The sequence below is a fragment of the Nipponia nippon genome, unplaced genomic scaffold, assembly GCF_047370975.1.
Source record: "Nipponia nippon isolate SJK-2023a ecotype South Korea unplaced genomic scaffold, ASM4737097v1 scaffold_8, whole genome shotgun sequence".
NCBI lineage: Eukaryota > Metazoa > Chordata > Aves > Pelecaniformes > Threskiornithidae > Nipponia > Nipponia nippon.
This window is the reverse complement of record NW_028262402.1, coordinates 21,089,411-21,112,218: the sequence shown is the minus strand read 5'-3', so window position 1 is coordinate 21,112,218 and position 22,808 is coordinate 21,089,411. Positions and strand designations below refer to the sequence as shown.

Genomic DNA, 22,808 nt, shown 5'->3' with positions numbered 1-22,808 from the left:
AAAAAGAAGCACCCATATAATCCATGCTGTTCTACTTCTAGAATTAATCTTTGAGGAACTTTAGAGGAGGAAGTGCCATTTCCATACCCATAGTCTGCTGGCCATTTCTGATGATTCCACCTAGTCAGTTATGCCTAGGGAGCATGGACAGGAGTATGTGTGAGAAGTCTTTATCTGTCCCTTCTATTTCAGTTGTCTTCCTTCCCCACCCCTGTTTTGTACATCTGCCTTTGAGGGCAAACTGAGCAAAACCAATCAAACCAATTAGAAATTATATCCAGGATACTGTATCCAGTTTTATATCTTTACCTCCAGCACCCTACATTCTGCATGTGAGAGACCACAGCAGCTGGAGGTTTCTCCCTGGTTGATGTTGGGGCTTTAGATTCAATCTGCTGTTGCTTGAAGAAGGATATTGCAGCAGTAACTTGTCTCCTTTTCCTCTTTGGTACCAATTAGGAGATCATCTGGAATTCAAGAAGTGGAAAAAACCCCTTTTTATTCACAAGTGAAATTTTGTGTTACCATGTAGAGAACTGGTAGTGCAAAACAACGAGATGTCTCAAACAGCCTTGGTGCTAAAACCACAATGCAGAGCGATGATCACTCGGACCCAGGACTGGATGGTACCTGGAGTGAGGGTGAGGGAGGGAGCCCTGTGGAGACAGGAGGGCCTTGCCTCGGCCCCATCCTTGTGGGCTGTGAAGCCTCTTATTCTCTCTCACACCTACTGCCTCGGGGAGGGTCCTGGTATCACTCCTCTTGGTCTGACTGGTCGCCCCTCTTCATTTGACTGGTATCTCTACCGCTCCTGGAACTGGGACGAGAGAAGGTTCCGGAAGTCGAGAGACTGAAATCTATAAATAGGGACTCTGGCTCTCTCTCGGGGGCTCTCTCCACTGAATACCCCTGTTGGCAGGCCCCATGCTGGATCCAGGACTGGTGATCCTCCTCTTCTTCCCTCTTTCTCTCTCCCCCTCTTTCTCTTTCACTTCTCCTAAGGTTATTAAATTGTTAAAGTTGAAAAATTGTAGTTAAGAGTACTGCATGGTCTACCTCGATTTTCCATAAAGCCACATTGCTTAGCTGCATATCTGGGGTAGAGATAATCATGAGAAGGCTGGCAGGTATTGAATATTTGTACTCAACATTTGTATCTATAGAAGCTTTCTGTTAAAGCTGGTGCTTGTGTATGGACCTTCAGTGATTCAAGCATTTCCTGTTTGAACTAGAAAGGTGGGGGAATATCTGAAATTGGTGCATACATGTTTTCTGGAGTTTGACCTAGCTGGGACCTCAGGACAGATTATCTGCTTCAAGTTGGTAATACATGAATGAGGGGGTTTTCAGCAGTGTTTTCCAGAAGGTTTGTGTGTTCGTTTGTTTTTCCAAGGCTGGGACAGATAGAAATAAAAAATACTGGATTCTCCATCCCAGGTCTGTCTGTGATCATATTCCTACCTGAGACATTTCTGAAAATGTGGGAAGCTGAAGTATGTCTTATGAAGTGTAGGCAATAGTAATTCTGGTTGAGGCAGATGTGACTTTGTAGTCAGACCTGTGGAAATCCATTTTTGTCATCCCATCTTCAATCCTATTCCATAGGTGACTGGATTGCTGGATATATATCTCATTTCATCAGTCAGGCTTTGCTGTCTCTGCTCAAGTTCCAAAGCAAGCTTGAAATATTTTGTAGGTTTAGTTAGTAAGTTCTTCCATTCCAGACATGTATAAAAGCAGTGACCTGGATTTGATTTACATTTTTACTAGTCTTAGGGCTGTTGCAGAACGATATGGTGGGGTTTTTTGCAGGTGGCTGCTTATATAAGCATAGAGCCTGGAGAATGTGAAAGGAGCAGTGGATAATCTGGTGTTGCTTGCAGTGTGGATGTGAGAGGTTATTTACTCGGAACTGGCACACGGTTACTATAATTCACAAATATTAATGTCCCACCTTCCATCTCCTTTTCCAATAGAATGCCTAGACTTTTGGGGAGAAACTGCTTGTCTGTATATGCTGTGTGTTGATCTTGAGGGGCCTTCAGTGTGAGTTAGGAATTTTACTATGCTAAAATATCTTTGTATCCAAGTGTCTGTGACCTGTGCATCTCCACAGTGCGAATCTGCACATGGGCTCCATTTCTGAAAGAGCTCTGAAACCCTGCTCTTCTGATGGCAGGATTAGAATCCTGAATCAGGGTCTCGCCAGTTAAAAAACCTAAAAACCTTTTCTAAGCTCATGCTATACAATAAAATGTAGGTATTTTAGAAGTAATTAAGATAAGCACTCCTGTTAATGGCTTCAGAGCTTTTTTCCTTCAAATTGTTTCCGTTCACATCCAAAGATTTCTTTGAAGTGCTTCTCATTTGTAATGCTTTTTTTCCACTGTGGCTGAATATAGAAACTGATTACCAAGTTCATGAATTTTCTGAAGACCAGTGCAGGCAGTGTTAGCATCTGCTTCCTGACTGTTATTTATTGGTTCTGATTACTGTGCTTCTAGCAGCACCAGTTCCTTCTTTTAATGACACTTCAGGCTTTAAATAGTTTTGCAGCCCTTTATGAATTCCAAAAAATCGTCAAAAATTTTAGCTTCTTGTTCATAGCTTCACTCTAATTGCTTGGTAGTTGACTTAAGTATGGTATTTACTACTAGTAGTTGTAATTTTTTTCCTATTTCTGGTAGAAATCAAAAGCAATGTTTTTTTGAAAATAGAGCACAAAAGTTAAAGCCTATCAAATACAGCTTTTGAGAATTTTCATTGCGCAGAATTATAGGGTTTTTTAATTACATAAACAAAATGTCCCTCCTTCTGGTTTTTTTTTAATACCCCTTTCATTTTAAAATATTTTTGGTTTTCCTCCTCTGTGTGGTATTCTTTACTGAGTTGAACGATAAAACATTTTTATGCAATTGTACTTAAAAATTTTTTTTTGCATTTGTTGACTAGGGGAAAAAAAAGGTGATTGGATGGTGCCTTTACTGGTTAGCTTTCCAAAATGATCCCAAACTACTGTGAAAATGTAGGAGCAAGTGTGGTCTGTGGTACTCTGTCGTAGGAAAGTTATCATCATTGGAAATCAAGACTGGATGCAGGGAGCTCAAATATAAGAAGGGAACAGAATGATAATGTCCTGGTTTCAGCTGGGATATTAATTTTCTTCTTGGTAGCTGGTATGGGGCTGTGTTTTGGGTTTAGGATGAGAACAATGTCGATGATACACTGATGTTTTGGTTCTTGCTAAGTAGTTGCTAAGTGGCGCACACACTGGTCAAGGACTTTTGAGCTTCCCATGCTCTGCCGGGTGCACAAGAAGATGGGAGGGGGCACAGCCAGGACAGCTGACCCAGACTGGCCAAGGGGCTACTCCATATCACATGACATCACGCTCAGTATATGAGCGGAGGGGAGTTGGCCAGGGGAGGGGCAACGACCGCTGCTTGTGGGATGTGCTGGGCATCGTCCGTGGGTGGTGAGCAATTGTACAGTATATAGCTTGCTTTGTATTACTATTGTACTATTATTACTTGTTTTTATTATTATTGTTATTATTATTACTATTACTACTGTTCTATTTTTATTTTACTTTAGTGATTAAACTGTTCTTATCTCAACCCACGAGTTTTCCCCTTTGGCCCTTCCGATTCTCTCCCCCATCCCACCGGTGGGGGAGTGAGCGAGCAGCTGCATGGTGCTTAGTTGCTAGCTGGGGTCAAACCACGACAGATAAATATTTGAATTTTGGATGATGGTGAGCATGGAAAGTAAAACGTTTCTCATCTGAAAAATGATTGTAAAATTCCTCAGGCATTAACTATGGATGGTTAATTTTTGTGTAAAAGAGCCTTACTCTCAACCGTACAGAAGCCACGTAACTGGAATTGGACCCACAAGGTAGACTACAGGAGGTTTTATTTCAAAGTGAAGAAAATGTAAGTTTCATGGACAGACTTGCATATATTCCATTGTTTATGTATGGGCACTTTTGCCAGCTAGCAAGATATGTTCAAAGACAGGGCAAAGAGGTCAGTTTCAGTATTACTTAATTACTAATGCTGATACATCAAATGTTAAAGCTACCTTGGCTTGGCAGATTATAGGCTTAAATTGAAAGCCTGGCATTTATAAATTTCTAAACCAAAGATTCTGTATTGTTTGTTTGCCAAGATATCAGTGCGAGTTATATGAGTCTTTTAGTATCTGGAGTGCCTACTAGGTTCCTGAGGGTTGGAGATGTTGAGCAGCTAGAAAGCCAGAGCTGTGAATATCAGAGAAGGACCTACATTTCTGTGCCTATAAACCAGATGTAAAAACTAAATACAATCTAAGTAATCTAAGGTCAGGATGTATAAAAAACTGTAATGATGGCGTTCCTAATAAGGCACAGCTCATATATGAGGGATTACCAGTAAATTTAGAAAAACTTGATGAAGCTATTTTCAGTATTTCTTAGATCATGAAGGATCAGGAGATTTTAATTTGCAGCATAATTTTTCATTTTGCATAGTGACTAACTCTGGTCTGAAATGTGGTTTATCAATAAATGCCACTGGACTTTAACCCTTTGATGTGAATATAGGAGTAAATTTTTTCACTGCAGTTGTGAGAGTCAGACAAGCAGACAAGAAATATGGATTTCTAATACTGGGACATTTCACACTAATGCCATCATTTTCATGAGGGTTTTGCTTGTTCCCCACTGATAATACGTCACTTCTTCACTTCTTCAGTTTTCTTATCAGTGCTGACAGCAACTGAGCAATCCTTATATAGATTTTATGTTATATCTTATAAAGAAGACAAATTAATTGTATTGAAGACTGGTTCATTGTCATTTGTTGAGGATCTCAGATTCCTTTGTCTCTGCAAGCAGACGGTGCTTACATGCTCGCTCATTGTTTAGTTAGCCAAGATCTTTTAAGGTCCGCATGATGTAATTATTGGAGTTTAAACTTCCAGTAGTTTAGTCATATACTGTTCTTGTCTCAGCTTTGTGAATTTCATGGTCTTTGGTCTCTGCATGGACTCTACCTTGTCCTTGTGTTCCAGAATGTAACTTATGGTATTTGATTTCCAGAGTAGAATACTAAACAAAAAGGAGTGGTCTTTAGACCACCAAAGAAATTTCAAATGCTTGTAAATTTAGATTGGGCCTGGGCAGTTTTTCATATTATGACTGTTCTTATGCTAAATTTTTACTGTTCTTTTCCCTCATTATTGTTGTGTGTAAGCTCATGGGGATTTTTTTGGGGTTTTGTTTGTGTTTTTTTTTTTTTTTAAGTGAAATTACTTTGGTGTAATATATTTCTTTAACAACACAAGAAATGGAGGTGATGTGAATAGGTGATAACTCCTTCATTCTTTTATATACATCTTATAAAACTTTGATTTTGCAAAAGTTGTTTTCCTCGAAGACAAATTCCAGGTAGTATTAACTAGCTTCTTGCATCAAGTGTGTGTGTTGTCCTCTCCATGCTACATGGTCTTACTTATTGAACAAAAATACGTATGGGGATATGTGTATTGTTTACATCCACTTTCTTGTTACTTGCTCTAAGATTAGCGAGTTTCTGTATTCTTCTAACAAATGATTTAAACAGTTCAAGAATCATAGTGCACTGTGCATCTTCAAATGGGAGTGTGGACTCTCTGAGATTTATCTGTATTCAAGATGATTTTTTAAAGTTTGTTCATAAGGTCAAATGTAGGAGGATGATGTTGAAGTGTGCAGTTAAAGAAATTAACGTGAAAGTGGGTTCAGAGATCTTTGTTCTGAAGTAAAAATGGCATGCAGTAGTTTTGATTTGGCTTTTAGGTTGTTATTTATCAGGTGTTTAAAATACCAGTTTAAGAGATACTCCTTGATATCCTCTAATAGAGGAAAAATTAATGAGAAAATAAAACGGTAAAGGATGATTTTTGACAGCGTCTTTCCCAAAATGCTTCACACGTATGTAACCGCATTTGTTAAGGTATGTTAGGAAGCCCTGCTGGCTCTGGTGGCTTCCAGGGCTGGGGCATTTGTCCTGCCTTGCTGCTGGAGCCCAGCTGTGCATGCCCAGCCTGGGCTCCTGTCCCCACCTCTGGCTTAGACTTTGGAGAGAAGTTAAATGGACAGAGGTCCCTCCAGTCAGTGGCCTTGTGACCTCTCATGCATAGGTGCACACCCTGGGCCCTCCAGTTTCTGGTGCAGACCTACAAGCTTTGTGATTGATGGTTGCTTTTCTTGTTGCTGACACCTTAACCTCTCTTGCACTCTGATCCCTCCAGCTGCCGGCACCTCAGGCACACAGTCCTGATGGCCTGTGGCCCCCACTCCGCTCTCTGGCACGTGGACTCTCAGGCGCTGCAATTGCTGGCACTACAGGCATGTGGTCCAATGACCCATATTCCTGCTTAGGTTGCTGGCGTTTGCTTTTACTCGCTCTGGTCTCAAGTTGCTGGCATGCAGGCTTGTCCCCAGTTGCTTGCAGTGAGGCCTTGCAGCACCCACAGGTGGGACAGAGTGGAGTTGCACAGAAAGATAGTTAGGAGAGGATTTAGTAACACAGGATAGGCTGCAGTGATCAGGTACAGGGCTCAGTCAGAGAAGTGTGCTGACTAGCGCCTGCTTATACGTGACTCTGGCCTTTTTATCCTTCCTCCTCTCACTTTGCTCCCTGCCTCCAGCCTGTTCCTCACCACCCCCTCTCCCCCACCTTTGACACTTTCCTGAAGCATTGCTTAATGAGCTTGCATAGATCCACAGGCGCCCTCAGATATCCATAACACTCATGTTCTGTCACTTGCCCCTTATCTGTTACAAAGTTGAGGCTGATGCTCTTGAGACCTATGCCTGTGGTTTCTTAATGGCCTGTCAGTTAATGGCTGAAGAGTTTTGATTATCTTTATGATCTCTCTTAGTGCTTACTTACCAGGTTTGTGTGTCTGTGTGGTCTTTTTATGGCTTTCCCTGTTACTTCGTATTCCCTGTGAGCTGAAAAGGTCCTTTATGTAGTAACGTCAATGAACCAGATGCTTTCACCTTCCGCATGCCCTTACACTCTCTTTTTAGCCATATCATTGAGGGCAGTGATGATGTGGCAGTTCCAAGTAGCTGCTGTGAACAGGAAATCAAACGAATGGAGGCACTAGACAAAGAATGTTATGGTTTTAGATAGGCGCAGCGTGTGAAGTAAATAATAGATGTAAGGTTTAAAGTAGATTTTATGATGAAAGACACATTTCAAGCTAAGCAAGGTTAAGGGGTGCCATCAAACTGTCTGCAAGTAACTTTTGTTAATTTGAGTAGCGAAGGCTGTCACTGTACTGAGTTGAGGGTAGCACAGATTTAAACTATTAGAAAATTACCTATTATCTGTATCTCAAGTTTGATTTCTGCAGGATTTCTATTTTTACTTCTACAAATGTGCAATGGGGAGAGATCTTGTTTCAAACCTTCTGTCACAGGGTGGTAGGGAATCTTAATCTGTGTAGTTGTGATGATTATTCATAGGGAAGTTTTTTCCCTTAAACAGAAGGTCACTTTAAACAGTATGATTATGTTGCAATGCTATTATGATAAATGCTATTATGATAAATGCTAAAACACTATCATGATTCTTTTATAAATTTTTGGGATTTGTCAACTTGTGTCACTGTTTATTTTGTTTTCTTAGAGGAAGTTGCAGTAAGCACACTATGAATGTTTAAACAAGTGAAATTTTTGTATGCTTTCACCACTGCTGTATTTTTTTGTTTGCAGAATCCAGTTGTGTCCAGTTTCAGCTGGTCAGAAATAGATGTGCTGATTCTGGCTGGAACAGTTGGCCATGTTTTGAGTTTGGGGGCAAGCAGTTTTATAGAAGAGGAACATCAAACCTGGTATTTTCTTATCAATACACTTTGTTTGGTGCTGTGTCAGGAACTCTGTAGAAATAATTTTCTTCTGAAAGAATGTGACCCTCAACATAGCACCACTGTGAAACAAAATTTTGATAGTATCGGGGAAGCCTCTGAGTGCAAGAATATAGACATTCCAGCAGCAGGCAGTTCAAAATTGGGCAAGGCCACCTCTTCAGCTGAATTCATAAAAGGATCAGATAAGTGGATAAGCTTAGCAAGTCCATGGATCATCCTTATTTGCTGCCGGCTGCTTCGATCCTTGAATCAGACAGGCGTCCAGTGGGCTCACCGGCCAGACTTTGGACATTGGCTGACAAGGTGGGTATCTGATTTATTGTCATACTCTCTGTCTTATTTAAAAATTAATGTATGTTTTCGCTTGGTGAAATACATATACATTTCTATACATTCGCTGTTTAGAAAATGCTGTGAACATGCAAAGTGGGTAAACCGTGAAGCAACATAAGGAATTTCGCACTGCTATTTCATGCAGGAGTAATTCCTTGTGTACTATCAATAGTTTATAATCTTTGCCCTGCATTTTGACTTACCTAATTAATGCCAATTATACAGGATAGGTTTATCAGAGGCAAAAAGTAAATATTTTCCATGTGAAAGTCAACAGTGTCTAGTTTGGGAAATTAAAAATCGCTTAATAGAATTAAACCCTTGAAATTGAGGCAGAAGGTTCTGCTCAGTTCCAAACTTTATGAAGTTGGAGGGGAAGATGCTGCACATAGAATTCTTCCTTGTCTATCACAGACCTTTAATGTATGGGTGAAAAACGGAAGGAATTTTTCAAGTGTAGTATGATAAACAAGAAAGGGAATTTTTTACAACTTGAAGAACACTGGAGAAGGGCTTTTACTTTTTCTGCTACCTTTTAGTATTTTGAAGAACTACCGCCATTATTCTGTGATAAAAAGTACTTGATATTTGAACAGTCTTCTGTAGTTCAGCTTGGTGGACAGAGAAGCAATACTTTGTGACTGACTAGTCAAGGTTTTGCAGACAGCAGATGGGGAGGCTGTGCTGCGTAAGAAAAAGAAATATCTTGCCAGTATCTTACAAACATGCGGATGAAATGTCATTCGTCATTCATTAATAGCAACATGAGCAAATGAACTAATATGAGACTTGTTACTTATTGGCAGCCTCACAGATAAAATGCTAATTGCTGTGACAGGCATGAGTGCTGAAAGACATGAGTTATGAGGGAATTTATCACATTATAGCAGTTGTACTATACTAAAGCTTTCGCCGTACATTCCTCTTGAGATGAGGTGAGGGATTGAGGAAGGAATGTCATATTCCCAATGTTAAGTCCACATGATAGAGAACTCCTTCATTATGAGCTAAGCCAGTGTGTGAGCAGGATTAGGTGTGATTTGGTGTGACTGGAAGGATTTTTATAATTAATCCTGAGCATCTTCCAAAGATTTATTTGCCCAATAACTTCCTGAGCCAAATGTCTTCTTCAGACTGTCAGCCCTTTTCTTTGGAGTGTGCTAGTGCCACAATGCCATGAAAGAAGGACTTTATATTCTTGCAGCTGAAAAATTGTGTTTGTTTGAGATGTGCTTTTGGTAAGTGTGCTCCCACCTCTGGTTTTCTCTTGCTAGGTATGCCTGTAGAGCAGCAAAACCTCTTATAACCTTCAGCTGTGGGGACTCAGGGAGATAGCACAGGTAGAACGTAGTCTGCAGCTAGAGCAGGTGGTTCTAGGGCTTCCTGATTTACAACAGAAGCTGGAAAATCCTGTATGCCCAGCTCTAACACTATTGTCTCTCAGGAGCTTCCAAGCAACCCACTCAGGTAAACCAAGGTTGTTTATACCTGTTCTGCCTTAGTCTCTTTTTTTTTTTTTTTTTTTTTTTTTTTTTTTTTTGTTGGGGAGGGAGGGAGGAGAAGGCAGGAAGGAGGCTATTTTTGTTTTTCATTTTTTCTCCTGTGAATCGGAATTGGCATGTTTTGCCCAATTCCTATCTATCTTTGAAAACAACAGAATCAAAGGATGGTTGAGGTTGGAGGGGACCTCTGGAAATTATTTGCTTCAATCCCCCTACTCAGAGCAGAGTGCGCTGGAACAGATTACTCACATCCTTGTCCACCTGGGTCTTTGATATCTCCAGGCATGGAGACTGCACAACTCTTCTGGCCAACCTGTTTTCTTTTTCCCCAAAAAATTTTCATTCTGTTGAAACAGAATTTCCTTTATTTCAATTTGTGTCCATTGCCTCTTGTCCTTTTGCTGGGCACCACTGAGAAGAATATGGCTTTATCTTTTTTAATACCCCCCACCTTGAATCAGGCTGGTAAGATCCATACTGAGCCTTCTCTTTTCGAGGCTAAACAGCCCCGGTGCTTTGAGCTTCTCCTTTTATGACAGATGCTTCAATCCCATTGTCATTTTCCTAGTACTTCACTGCACTTGCTCCAACATGTCCATTTCTTTCTCTGTACTGGGTAACCCATAACTGGACCCAGGGCTGAACACAGGGAAGGAAACACCTTCCTCAACTTGCTGGTAACGTTTTTTCATAATGCTGTTGTTTGCTGCAAGGGCACATTGCTGGCTGATGGTTAACTTAGTGTCCACCAGGACACTCAGAGCAGCCCCCAGTCTGTCCTAATGTGTGTAGCTATTTGTTCCAAGATGCAGGACTTGCCTCTTCCCCTTGTTGAACTTCATAAGGTTCCTGTTGGGCCATGTCTCCAGTCTGTTGAGGTGCCTCTGAGTGGCAGCAGGCCCACCTATCAGCCACTCCTCCCAGTTCTGTAATGTGTGCAGACTTGCTTAGGGGGCATGCTGTCCCATTGTCCATTAATAAAGCTGTCAAACAGTATTGGCACTAGTGCCAAGCCCTGGGGTTGATCATTAGTGACTGGCCTTCAGGTGGACTTTGTACTGCTAATTGCAACCGTGTGAGCCCAGCAGCTGAGGCAGTTTTCAGTCCACCTCACTGTCCGCTTTCCTAGCCTGGACTGCATCAGTTTGCCTGTGAAGATGCTATGGGAGATGGTGTTAAAAGCCTTGTTGAAGCCAAGATAAACAACATTGCCTGCTTTCCACTCTTCCACCAAGCTAATCATCTCATCATGAATGTCTGTCAGGTTGATTAAGTGTTATTTCCCCTTCATAACACCATCACAACCCTATTATTAAAGCTGTCTGCCTCCCCCTTCAGTAAAGCTGAAGTACAGCAGCTAAATAGCAAATCCAAAACTTCAGAATTTTACAGGTGAATTGCTCCCTGTGCTTCCCCACCAAATTATAGCCTCACGTTGGGTGTATTTTCTTGGGTCTTGAAGCAAGTAGGAGAGAAAAGGTCCTACGGCTATAGTCTTAGGCTACAATTGCTTATTTGGCTGTAATGGTATATTAAAGGACCTCTTGCCTTATAAGGCAAGGTATGGGCTGTCTTGCTCCTCCCATCACTGGCCCTGTGTTTTACCAGCACAGCTGTTGCTTTGTCAGTATGGGGAACTAAATCATTGAATAGATATGGCTGGAAAAATAAGCCAAGATGGGGTGGGACTCTTGGCTTTCAGATGGATCACTTCCCACTCTGATTTACCATACAGCTTCACAGGCAAATGAGCTGGCTTAGTAGCAGGAATGCAGGAAGAGAAGAGTGTGCAAGCCAGCACTGCTGCTGTTGACATTCATGTAGAAACAAAATGTGGAAGTATCTGCATCTTTTGAAGTGCTGCAGACAGTTTTTCCTTTCTGCCATTGTCAAGCATTCCTTACAAAAACCCACTTGCCTTTCAAATCTGATTGAGAAAGAAGTAATGATTCACAAACTTCTACTTTTGGGGGATTTAAAAAGATTGTGGAACAGTCCAGAGTGCTGTGCCATGGCATGCTAAGAGGATGTGTCGTTGGGGTTGCCACAGTTCTGCCTTCTCCCTTTCATTGGTGTAACTACTTCTGCCAGGTTTAGGGAGCAAGTGAAAGTGCAGAACCCTGGCAGCCCTGGCACAGGTTGACTCAGGCTGCTGTGGAGCAACATCTTGACTTAAATCAGTGGAGCAGTTTTTAGCTTAACAGGAGAATACAATATATGTCACCATGCTGACATATACTTCAGTTGCTTTATAGGATTAAAAGATTGCCCAAATACCAGCATTTGAACTGTACCGTTTTTGGCCTTGAGTGATGGATTGTAGGTGGTGGTTCACTGGACAAGCTTTGGAAAGATCAGTGAAAAACGCAACTAAATCTTTGCACATCCTGTGGTTTGTAGAGTATCTGTGAATTCCTATTTGCCAAGCATGCTTGCATTTTCTTTGGTTGGAGGTTTTAACATCTTTGTTGCTTTTCCTTCACAAGAGAACATGGTGGTAGAGATGTCTGTTTCCCTAGTGTTTTGATCAGGATCAAGGTGATGTGTTTTCTTTATAGCATAAATTAAAAGTTGGTGATAAGCTGAGTTGCATAAAGCGCTTATTCCTCTTCCCAAAATGCATTGCTAGTCTGTAAGGTTGATTGTTATTCTGTTTTTAGTATGTGTTTTATTTGCATAGTTATGTCTTAATAGCACATTTTTTAGTAATAAGAAATTAGAACCTTACTTGGATTATGGGTACCCTTGTTAGTTTGAGTTGAAGCTGCTCAGGCTTTTTCTAGCCAGCCTTCTATTTTGTCTCTAAGATAAACTAATGAACAAACTACCCTCTCCCCCCCCCCCCTTTTAGACATCTGTGCTCATGCTCAGACTAATATTTTGCTTATCTGGACACTACTTAAGGGTCTCAGCATTTGATACAAAGAGACTATTGTGAAGGTTTGTACATGGGAGAATGTAAGTAGCAAACCACAGAAAATCAATCTACCTGTAGTGTGTTGAATTTGGCTATTACGGATGCATTCAACTATGCTGAAATAAGGAAAATGTTCTTTTGTTATTTGCAGAGAGACTCTGTGAAACCTGCTACAAAGAAAAAAAAAATAGGTGGGAAAAAGGTCAACAGAAAATCAGACAGTAGAGGAAGTGGAAGAGAACATGCAATCCCTAAATTTGCCTGGAAGTCAGGTTTTCTTTTTAATTAGTTGGTATTCAGTTAGCTTAATTTGGCTGTTAATCTTGGTCAGAGCTGTTACTTGGAAGGTGTTGGAGCTGCTACATGGCTCACTGTGGAAGGGGTGAAGCTGTCAATGACAGCATCAGCTTGAAGAGAAGCGATGAGAAGCAGCAGCATGGGAAGATGATAATATTTTCTTTTAATAATGTACTTAACCATCCTGAAACGCCCTTCCCCCCAAAGCTAGCGTACCATGTGACTCCTGTGTATTCTGTTGTACACAGTAGAATGAAAGTAAACAATTAAAAAAGGCTTTATCCACATAAAATACGAATCATGTGCACATTTATAATTCCTTTCACTCTACTTGTATTTGCAGTAGTGAGGTGAGGTCAAAGCAGTGGAAGGAAATGTATTGAATCTTCATTCTGGTACCAGAAGTATGAAAGTGTAGACCAGAAGCTGTTACAGTAGGAACATATAGCCAAAGCGCTCTTTTTTTTTTTTTCTTTTTTTTTCTTTTTTTTTTTTTCTCCCCGCCTCCCCAGGTTCTCTCTCAGGTAAATATTGGTTCATCACTTCCAATTTTGTGGTTTGGCCAACCCCACTACGTTTTAGCTGAGATACCTGGACACGAGTTGGATATAAACCCTGTGCTAGCAGTCAAGAATGCACCATTGGTGACTGATGTGCATATGACTTTGAACATGCCCTTGCTGTCCACTGGACCTTCTCTGAGAATTTTTTTTCTTTTTGGGGGAGTTAGAGTATGATTTCAAATATTCACTGTAGAAAATTGCAGCTGTTAGTGAGTGTCTTGCTTGATATAGCACCAGCAATTACTCCTTACAGGTAAGTATGTTTTTTTAATTTTTATGTGTTGCTATGTTAGATTTGCCTGCACAAGAGTCTCTTAACAGAAGTGCATTGACTTTTTTAGATAAAGAGACAAAGATGATGATGTGCTGTTATTTATCCCTTTTTTTTTTTTATCTTGCTCTCATACAATGAGCAGCCAAGGAGAATACAGCCTGAAAGCTTTTAAAATTTTCCACAAAGGTTCATTTGAAAGAATGCAGTGGCTACTAAATTGGTTCTTTATGTGTTGATCATAAGAGATGGCACATGCACTATCTTCACTGCTTGCTGCAGCAATCCATTCACTGCTTCTACTGTCTCCTCCTGTAGAGGAAGAACAATAGTGAGGAGAAACATCAAGACTACGTTTTCTCTCTCATAGTATTCTAGTTCTTATTCCTCTCACTTTGCTCTACTGGCCTGCAGAGAGCAGTGGATCCCTTGGGAGTCTTGTTAAGTTGTATGAAGCGCTTGACTGGGTCCTTCAGTGAGAACTAACAGGACAATTTTTCTGCCCCATATCCTTTCCTCTCTGACTTTCCAAGCACAACAGCTGAAACAACTATCGGTCAAACTCCTGATAAAGCTAGGGAATAGGAAGGTAAACCTGTTTGAAGTACTATAATATTGATTAAATCAAAGATAAAACTGGAGTTTCATAGGTGCGATCAGAGTTAACGCAGATAACAGCTGAGGCTCGCTGTCAGTTTGCTCAAGTTAGTGATCTGTTATCATGGCATTTTGAAGTGTGGAAGACAGAAGATGGAGCCCTTGGCTCTCACACCCTACATGATGTTCTTAACAGAAGGTAAATCTAACAAAATTAGCGGTTCTAGGTCATTTGGGATACAGGGAATATTTGCGTAGGCAAGGGTTAGCAATTCTTGGATTACAGTGGGCTTTCTGAAATTGCATAGCTAGTTATGGTATGAGTGCAGATCTTTCCTTACCTCATTACATTTTGCAGTGCTAATTGATATCATTGTAGATTTAAATACATAACATTGGCAACATGGTCAGTGAAATGTCCTTGATTCTGGAATGAGTGTTACCTGTTTTGGATGTGGGGGAACAAATGAACTGTGTCTGTAATCTTCTTGGCCATGATGCAAATTTTATGTCTTTATTTCATGTATGTATTGATCCAGTACAAGGTGCTATAGTTGCGTAAGGGAATCATATTGCGCTAATACGTTTGCGTGTGCATGTTTTAAACTATGTAAGTATATTTCTGGTCATTTTGGCTAGGTAATTTTTGTATGTTTAAAATTAAACAAATCAAATATGTGTGCAGTTATTTAAAAAGGGAGAATAGTTCTAATTCTATAGCGCAAAAATCTTTCCTGCCTTATGCTAGAAAATGAAATGCTGTAGTATAAGCAAAATGCACTGTTTCAAAATGTATAAATAACAAAACTCTAGCTTAAAAGCATTAGGCCCTTTTCCATTATGCAATATGCAGCTCAGTTTTTATATAATTAACAGAATAACTAGCATATGGTGGAACACAATAATTACACTTTTAAACATGCATGCTTGAATAGAAAACCTCATTAATAAAACCGCTTTTCTAAAAATACAAAACTATTTTACCATACCTCTTGGAAAGTTCCTAACAGATGTCAGTGCAGTGATTAATTTGGTAATACAGTGCTGTAGCTAAGGCTCTGTCAAATTGTTTTGCAGCAATTACAGTGGTTTGAACGTTTGGGGGTTTTTTGTTTGTTGTTTTTTTTTTTTCTTTTTCCCCAGCTCTGAACATAAATCTGAACTCTCCTTCTTGGCTGCAGTCTCCCTACTTATGATCTTCTTTCTGGTTCAAAGAAGATGCTCCCTGGTTTCAAAAATTGCTATGGCACTCGGGCTCCTGGGAGTCTACAGTTACCGGGCAGCTATTGGAAATGTCATATTTCCATGGCAACATGACAGCAAAGATATTTCAAAGTAAGTTAATCAACAGATATGTAAATCTATTTCTAGAGAGGTGTTAACTTTGGATATCAGGGGATGAGGTGGGAGGGGACGTTATGTCTAGGCTGGAATCACATTCTTATGAATAAAACTCTATTTTGTAGGTGGCCTGCACTCAGTTTTTGTGGTGTGTGCATAATTTTGAGCCCCATGAATTGTCTTTCAACTGTGACAGATCAGAAGCCAGTCAGATAAGAATTAATATCAGGAAAATCTAATAGTCATACCCTGTATTTTTGCTACAAAGAAACCCCAAATGGACCACCTCCTCTTGCTTTAGATGGACTTGCCACGTTTAGCAGAGCGCATGCCAAGCTAATTTAGCTACTTCCTAGTTTTGAAAAATGCTTAGGCGGTAATTGGGAGAGTTGCTTTTCCATATCTTTCTTTTGCAGGTGAGCGTTCTGTAATGTATGGCCTTTCAAGATGTAACCAAATCCTTCTGGAGGTCTAGGCTGTGCTGCACAATGCATACTAAGGATTTTTATGTGGATGTTAAATTTCTTATGGTCTGCAGCTGTAAGGGAGTTATTAGCTCTTTCACCAATAGCTACTTTTGGAATGTAGCTAAGTGGCTTTAGTTTTCTTATGGTACTTTCTACTGTTGGATTGTACCTGGATCTGCAGCCTCAAGTTTTTCTAAATGTCAGAGAGCTGTGGAAAACTTCCAGAATCAGTTAGGACATTTAATGAGGAGGAAATGGTCATGGAAGAGAAGTTGTACAACAATTGTCTTCTGGATGTAATAAACTTTCTCTTGCACTCATTTTGAATTTGGTACGGATGCCAGTAGTTTCTGTTGGAGCTTCTTAATCAGGGGCCAGAGATTAACAAGATGTGCAAGATGGAAAAAACACTGCAGGAGAAGATCTTAGGACATACAGAAGATCAGATTTGCTAAAGAGACGTGTTTTACAACAAATATTTTTATGTATGTATATCTAGATATATTTACATACATTCCATCTTTGCAAATACTGAAGATAATTCCAGTTGCATACTAGTGTTAACAGTTTGTGCTAGTTCTGCTGGATGCAAAAGTAATGGTAATCTTTATTTAGTCTGCAGAATTTGGCTCTGTATTTGAAACATGCCTGATTTCTGAGTTTAACCTCTAGTTTTGCTTTGTGTTTGAGTAAAATCCTTAGAGAAGAGTACTGTCCTTGCAATAAGAAGAAAAATATTGCAGTGTGGGACAGAACATTAAATACAGCAATTGAACCACAAATAAAATGTGACTGGAGAAATAAGTGGAGTACTTAAATACTAAAGGCAAAGCATTTGCTGGGAACTTGTTCATTGTATAGTCAGCATATTGATCATAATTATAATCACAAGGAAGAGATGAGTTTTTTGTGTTATTTCACCCTAAATAAATAGTGAACATGGTTATTTGCTTAAATTATGTTAGGCCTTTATATATCTCTGATTATATACTGTTTTAAAAGTTACTGTCATGTTTAAAAGCTTTATACCCTTTAGATCCTCTGTGTAAGCTGTTCGGTGAAAGCTGGTAGAGTTAGCAAATGCAAGTTCTGGCCTTTGTGTTGGCATGTGTTCTGCACCTGGGGTGGGAAGTGTAGTACAGGGCTCTTTCTGGATCTCAGTAAGAAAGGACCAACAACAAATGTGTAACAAAATAGCTGTTATAAGAAGAGTAAAAAGAGGAATATAGTTAGTGAGTGCCTTCAGGTGCTAGGAACCCTGTTTTTGTGCAGCATCAGACAAACCCCAGTGAATCTTCCCATTGCATGCTGTGGCACACAGGTCGCATCAATGGAGAGGTTCTGCCTCCCTCCCATACCATGGTGCCTTCTATTTTGTGTAAAAGAAAAAAAAACAAACAAACCAAAACAAACCCATGTGTCTACTCCTGCCAGGTCAGAATATTATCTCTGTCATAACACCCACCAGTGCATGCCACAGGCCAGCACAGGGGTTCCAGCATGGTCCCTTGCAGCGGCTACTCATGCTAACATGTGGGCTTCTCAAGCCTAAAGTACAAGGCCTAATAGAGCAGACATGGTTTGCCCAAGATCACTAACTCTTCAAACACGTTGTCTTTGGCAAGGCTCACAATACGGCATGTCAAAAAACATGGCAGACATGTTATTAGTTTTCAGATGTTAGCTGATGTGTTGACATAGTGATCCTAGCTCATCTTTATTTGATGGCTGATAAATGGTAAAAGCCTATTTAAAATGCTGCCAGGAACAAAACCAGGACTTTCTTTTAAATGTGTCTAGAGGTATCTTTAGTGTATTCATGACATCGAATAGCTCCAGATCCAGCTGCAAGGTAGACGTAATTTTGTGTAATATGAGAAAAAGTGTAGGCAGCCACTGCATTTTTCATGCATAATGCTTTCTTCTGTAAGATGGAGAATCTTTGCTCTGAAACACCCCCTCTCTGTACCCTCTACTAATGATAAGTGTTTTCTCTGAATGTGACAACTGCTGTGAGGTGGATGAGGGAGAAGAGGTAATTGAAGTGTGTCCCGTCTTCTATGGCTTAGACTGAGATAACCTCTAAATTAAAAAATGCAAGGAAGTAATTTGGCCTTCCATTTTCCTCAGAGTTCTTTTTAAAAATGATATGTCGTGTAATGAAAAAGATAAGTGTATACCATACTTACACAAACAAAATAGTAGTACTGCATTTGCCGAGAAATTTTTTTTTTGTTTGAATTTCCATCAACCAGTTAATTTCAGTTTTCACTTAACTCGTTTAATAGTGACAAATACCCAAAGTTATTTCCTAAAGTTTTACTTCTAAGTCACATGAATATATTTGAATATTTTATGGTAATAATTACATCAGAATTACCAGAGATACTGAAATAGGGCACAGAATTTCTGCATTAGCCAGAAACACAGGAACACTCTGAACTTTACTGTTTGGGTTTTTTTTTTTTTCGCTAAAGGAAAAAGCCAGTGGACCTTACAGGGGATTTACAAAGGCTTGCTATTTAAGGGAATAAAATAGCAAAGCCCCTTTGCATAGACCATTAGGTATGAGTTTGAACCTTTGAAAGCTAAACTGCACTGCATTCATGTTTAGGAAGGCCACATCACTATCATGTGGTGGTTTTGCCTTTTTTCTTAGTTCTGTTGGTGCAAAAAGAAAACTGAACATGTAAATACTGTTGCTTATTATTTCTGCTCTTAGTTTTTAGCTCTCTCTTCTGTATGTGGAAAAGAAAGATTGATTTCAAGCTCATTTGTTAGTAATTGTTTGAGAAGGAAGGTGACATTCCAAAGACTGAAAAAAATACATAAATTTTAAAGGAGAAATTTATTTTTAGAAATTTTGACTTGTGGTGTTTTCTGTGGTCAGCTAGTTACACTAGTTACACGAAGTGTAACTATGCTTTTACTATTTTTAGTGTCATGGTCTAATCCTCCAAATAGTATTAAGTCCAGATGATTAAGAATCCTCCATTCTGAGTGAATTATATTTGTAGGAGACCATGTTCATTCACCACTCATGTATAAAGTGACTGGTAATCCCTAAGGATAGGGTATATTAAATTATGGATAAAGTGTGTAAATAATGTGTATTTTTATCTTTTGCCAAATAAAAAAATAGATTTATAACTACAAATTTGTTAATATGCTCATTTGTTGAGATCATTGGATTATTACTATAGCTTAGCTCACACTAACATGATCTGTGACTTTTTTGGCCAGTAAACATAAGAATATCCGTGCATTCTGATGGATATCTGCTTTCACCTTCTTTGTTCCTTGGGCCTTGCGCTTCTAGAATAGCAGGTCACAGTTTTTAAGATTACTGGACCTTGTCCTTGTCAGCTTTTTGGATGAGATGCTGTGCATTCTTCAGAAGCTGACTTTCCCTGGAAATGAAGAGGCCAATGAATTTATAGGTCTAATGAACATAGCAGTAAATGCTAATTACACTTACTACTTAAAACATTCATTTTTTCATAATGGGATTGCTTAGGGATTTGAAAAACATGTACAGTTACAAGGAAAAAAAGTGCTAATATAAACCAGCATTTCCGTATATCTGCAGGTGAGAAAATGTCTGAAGTATGCAGAAATTTCGGACTGAAATAAGGATCTTCAAATACTAACACTGTCTTTTTGGTTGGCTAAAAAGAAATATATGTTTGTGTGAATGAATTGTGAAAAATCACTGAATAGCTTAAAGGGAATAGTAATTTTTAAGTCAATTTAATTCCTGAAATAAAGTTTCCATATCACTCTAAGAAGTATTTTTTGGGAAATTCATTATGCTATATAAAAGGCATACTTCTATGACTATGGATCTAGACCTTGAATAGTCATAGCATAAATTTATTTTTGTTACATTCATTGACATATAATTTTATTTTTGTATTTTAAGTTCGTTTTTAGCACAAGCTGTTTTCTTTGCTAAAGTTGATTTGGGGGTTTTGTAATTTAAGTATGAACCATTTTTAGAGTTCTTATATTTGAGAAAGCTCTCTCATGAAATTGGCCAGTACTAGCCTTAGAATTTAACCTGTTTGGCAGAATTGCATTGGTCTTGCACCTCTCTTGAAAGACTTTTTGACCTGTGAAACAGATATTAGTAAGTAGCTAATCTTTCTGTTTTATTTATTAATTATGATTACTTTTTTTTCTTAATTTCCTCTTTAGGGGGATTACTGAAGCTCGTTTTGTTTATGTCTTTGTTCTTGGCATAGTCTTCACTGGCACTAAAGATTTACTAAAGTCACAGGTTATTTCTGCAGACTCCAGCGTGAAGAGTACAGGATTATGGGAAGTGTATAGTGGATTGGTTCTACTAGCAGCCCTTCTATTTAGACCTCACAATTTACCAGTCTTGGTGTTTTGTCTGCTGATTCAGACAATGATGACAAGATATATCTGGAGACCTTTGAAATTTGATGCAGCACAGATTACTATCATGCACTACTGGTTTGGCCAAGCTTTCTTCTATTTTCAGGTAAGCTGAATACTCTCCCTGCTACAGGGGTGGGAGGGGGAGTAGTTTTCAGAAGAAATATTGTCCTTTGTGAGTAAAATACCAACTACATCTCAGAGAGGAAGAGTTTACTGAATTCTCAGAAGGGTTTAGTTTCTAACTGTATTATTAATGTTCTGTTTTCAGAATCAGGGGTTTGGGTGCCTAACTAAAGAAGGACATTGAGGTGCTGGAGCGTGTCCAAAGAAGGGCAACGAAGCTGGTGAAGGGTCTGGAGCACAAGTCTTATGAGGAGCGACTGAGGGAACTGGGGTTGTTTAGTCTGGAGAAAAGAGGCTGAGGGGAGACCTTATTGCTCTCTACAACTACCTGAAAGGAGGTTGTAGTGAGGTGGGGGTCGGTCTCTTCTCCCAGGTAGCAAGCAATAGGACAAGAGGAAATGTCCTCAAGTTGTGCAAGGGGAGGTTTAGATTGGATATTAGAAAAAATTTCTTCACCGAAAGGGTTGTCAAGCACTGGAACAGGCTGCCCAGGGAAGTGCTTGAGTCCCCATCCCTGGAGGTATTTTAAAAGATGTGTACATGTGGTGCTTAGGGACATGGTTTCATGGTGGACTTGGCGGTGCTAGGTTAATGGTTGGACTTGACGATCTTAAAGGTCTTTTCCAACCTAAATGATTCTGTGATTCTATGAAAGATGCATACCCTGATAACTTATCCTCAATATAGATTTCTGAAAGTGTTAAAAATATTGGATACCTATATGAGGGGTGATTTTGGTCTGTTAGTGGGCCTCCTAAGTACTTTTCTGGTGATAACAAATTTAAAAATTTCAGCTGAGTTGATTAATACCAATAAAAGGCAGATGGCTTTTTGTCCCTGATTCTTGACGCTCACAGAACCTTTGGTAGCATCACAATAGGTGTACATACAGTTTAAGACTGAAGAGATGTTCTGTGACAAGTTAATGTCTCTTATGAGAATCAGAACTAATTGCCATTCTTATATATCAAACAGTATCTTCTTTTCTGAGGAGCCTTACTAATTTCAATAACATAGTTCTCTGCATTGCAAATAAGGTTGCAATTCCACAGAACCTTTCCTTAGCATTGAAGCAGGAGAGGTTCTTTCAACTTCTCATAATACTGGAAACTTAGTGTAGCAGACTGTCTTTAAGAGGACGTTTGTTAAGCTGGGAATCGGGTTGTTTCTGGTTTAGGAGGAGAGGCTTTCTGATCTGTTGCAAAATTTCAAGGTGAGATCTGCGTTGGCTTTACGTTTGAGGCATGGCTGAGGATGTTAAAACTGTTGTCAAGCTTAGGGTACTTTATATTGTGTTTCTGATCCCGTTTAGTCCTGACTGAGCATTGGCTTCGCTTTGCTTTGAGGGTACATGTCAGGATAGGGAATTGCTGATGGGGATAAAATCGTTGTGATTCATCCATTCCTACCCAGTTTTCCTGCTCAGAGGACATAACATTTCTTGTTTGAATGGCTTTTGCATGTCTCGAATGTTACTGTTCAGGCAGCCAGCTCTGATTATGGCCTTCTGAGAGCAGCCCTTAGTGGCGTTGGCAAGAGGCTGAAGGGATGGCCCTCTCAGTACTGAGGTACCAAGCAAAAGCAGCTGCCAGAAGTTTAATGGTGGGTAGGCTGGCAAGAAAATCATAATAAAGAATAGTTTGAATGTTTTCATAAAGCACCCATTTTCAGTGATGATGAATTCTTGGTACAGTTGGCTGAGAATTTCACAGAACCACCAAATCACAGAAGAGTTGAGGCTGGAAGGCGCTTCTGGAGATCATTCAGTCCAACTTCCCTCTGTCCAACGCAGGTCAACCAGATCAGGTTGGTCTGGACCATGTCCAGTCCAATTTTAAATACTTGCAAGGATAAAGACTCTGCAACCTCTCTGGGCAGTTGGACCCAGTGCTTGACCACCCTAGCCAGTAAAAAAGCTTTTTCTGGTGTTTAAACAGAACATCTTGTATTTCAGTTTGTGTTCATTGCTTTTCATTGTTTTGCTAGTCACTACTGAGTGACTGAGAAGGTCAGAGTCTGGCTGTGTTGTCTTTACTCCCCCTCATCAGGTGTTTATACACATTGTTATGACCCTTGCTGAGCTTTCTCCTC

General features: G+C 39.7%; 1 protein-coding gene across 7 annotated transcripts in view; it reads left to right on the top strand.

The window, feature by feature from the left end:
- The window catches only part of PIGG (phosphatidylinositol glycan anchor biosynthesis class G (EMM blood group)), a 95,722-nt gene that overhangs the window by 25,178 nt on the left and 47,736 nt on the right, over positions 1-22,808 (top strand). For all 7 annotated transcript variants that reach the window (XR_015701038.1, XR_015701039.1, XM_087742127.1 and 4 more), the window contains exons 9-11: positions 7,748-8,205; positions 15,526-15,717; positions 20,388-20,697. Coding sequence is in view for 5 of the 7 variants with exons in the window: in XM_087742127.1 (XP_087598253.1) it covers positions 7,748-8,205; positions 15,526-15,717; positions 20,388-20,697 (960 nt within the window). In the remaining 2 variants the exon portion in view is untranslated. The remainder of the gene's footprint in view (positions 1-7,747; positions 8,206-15,525; positions 15,718-20,387; positions 20,698-22,808) is intronic.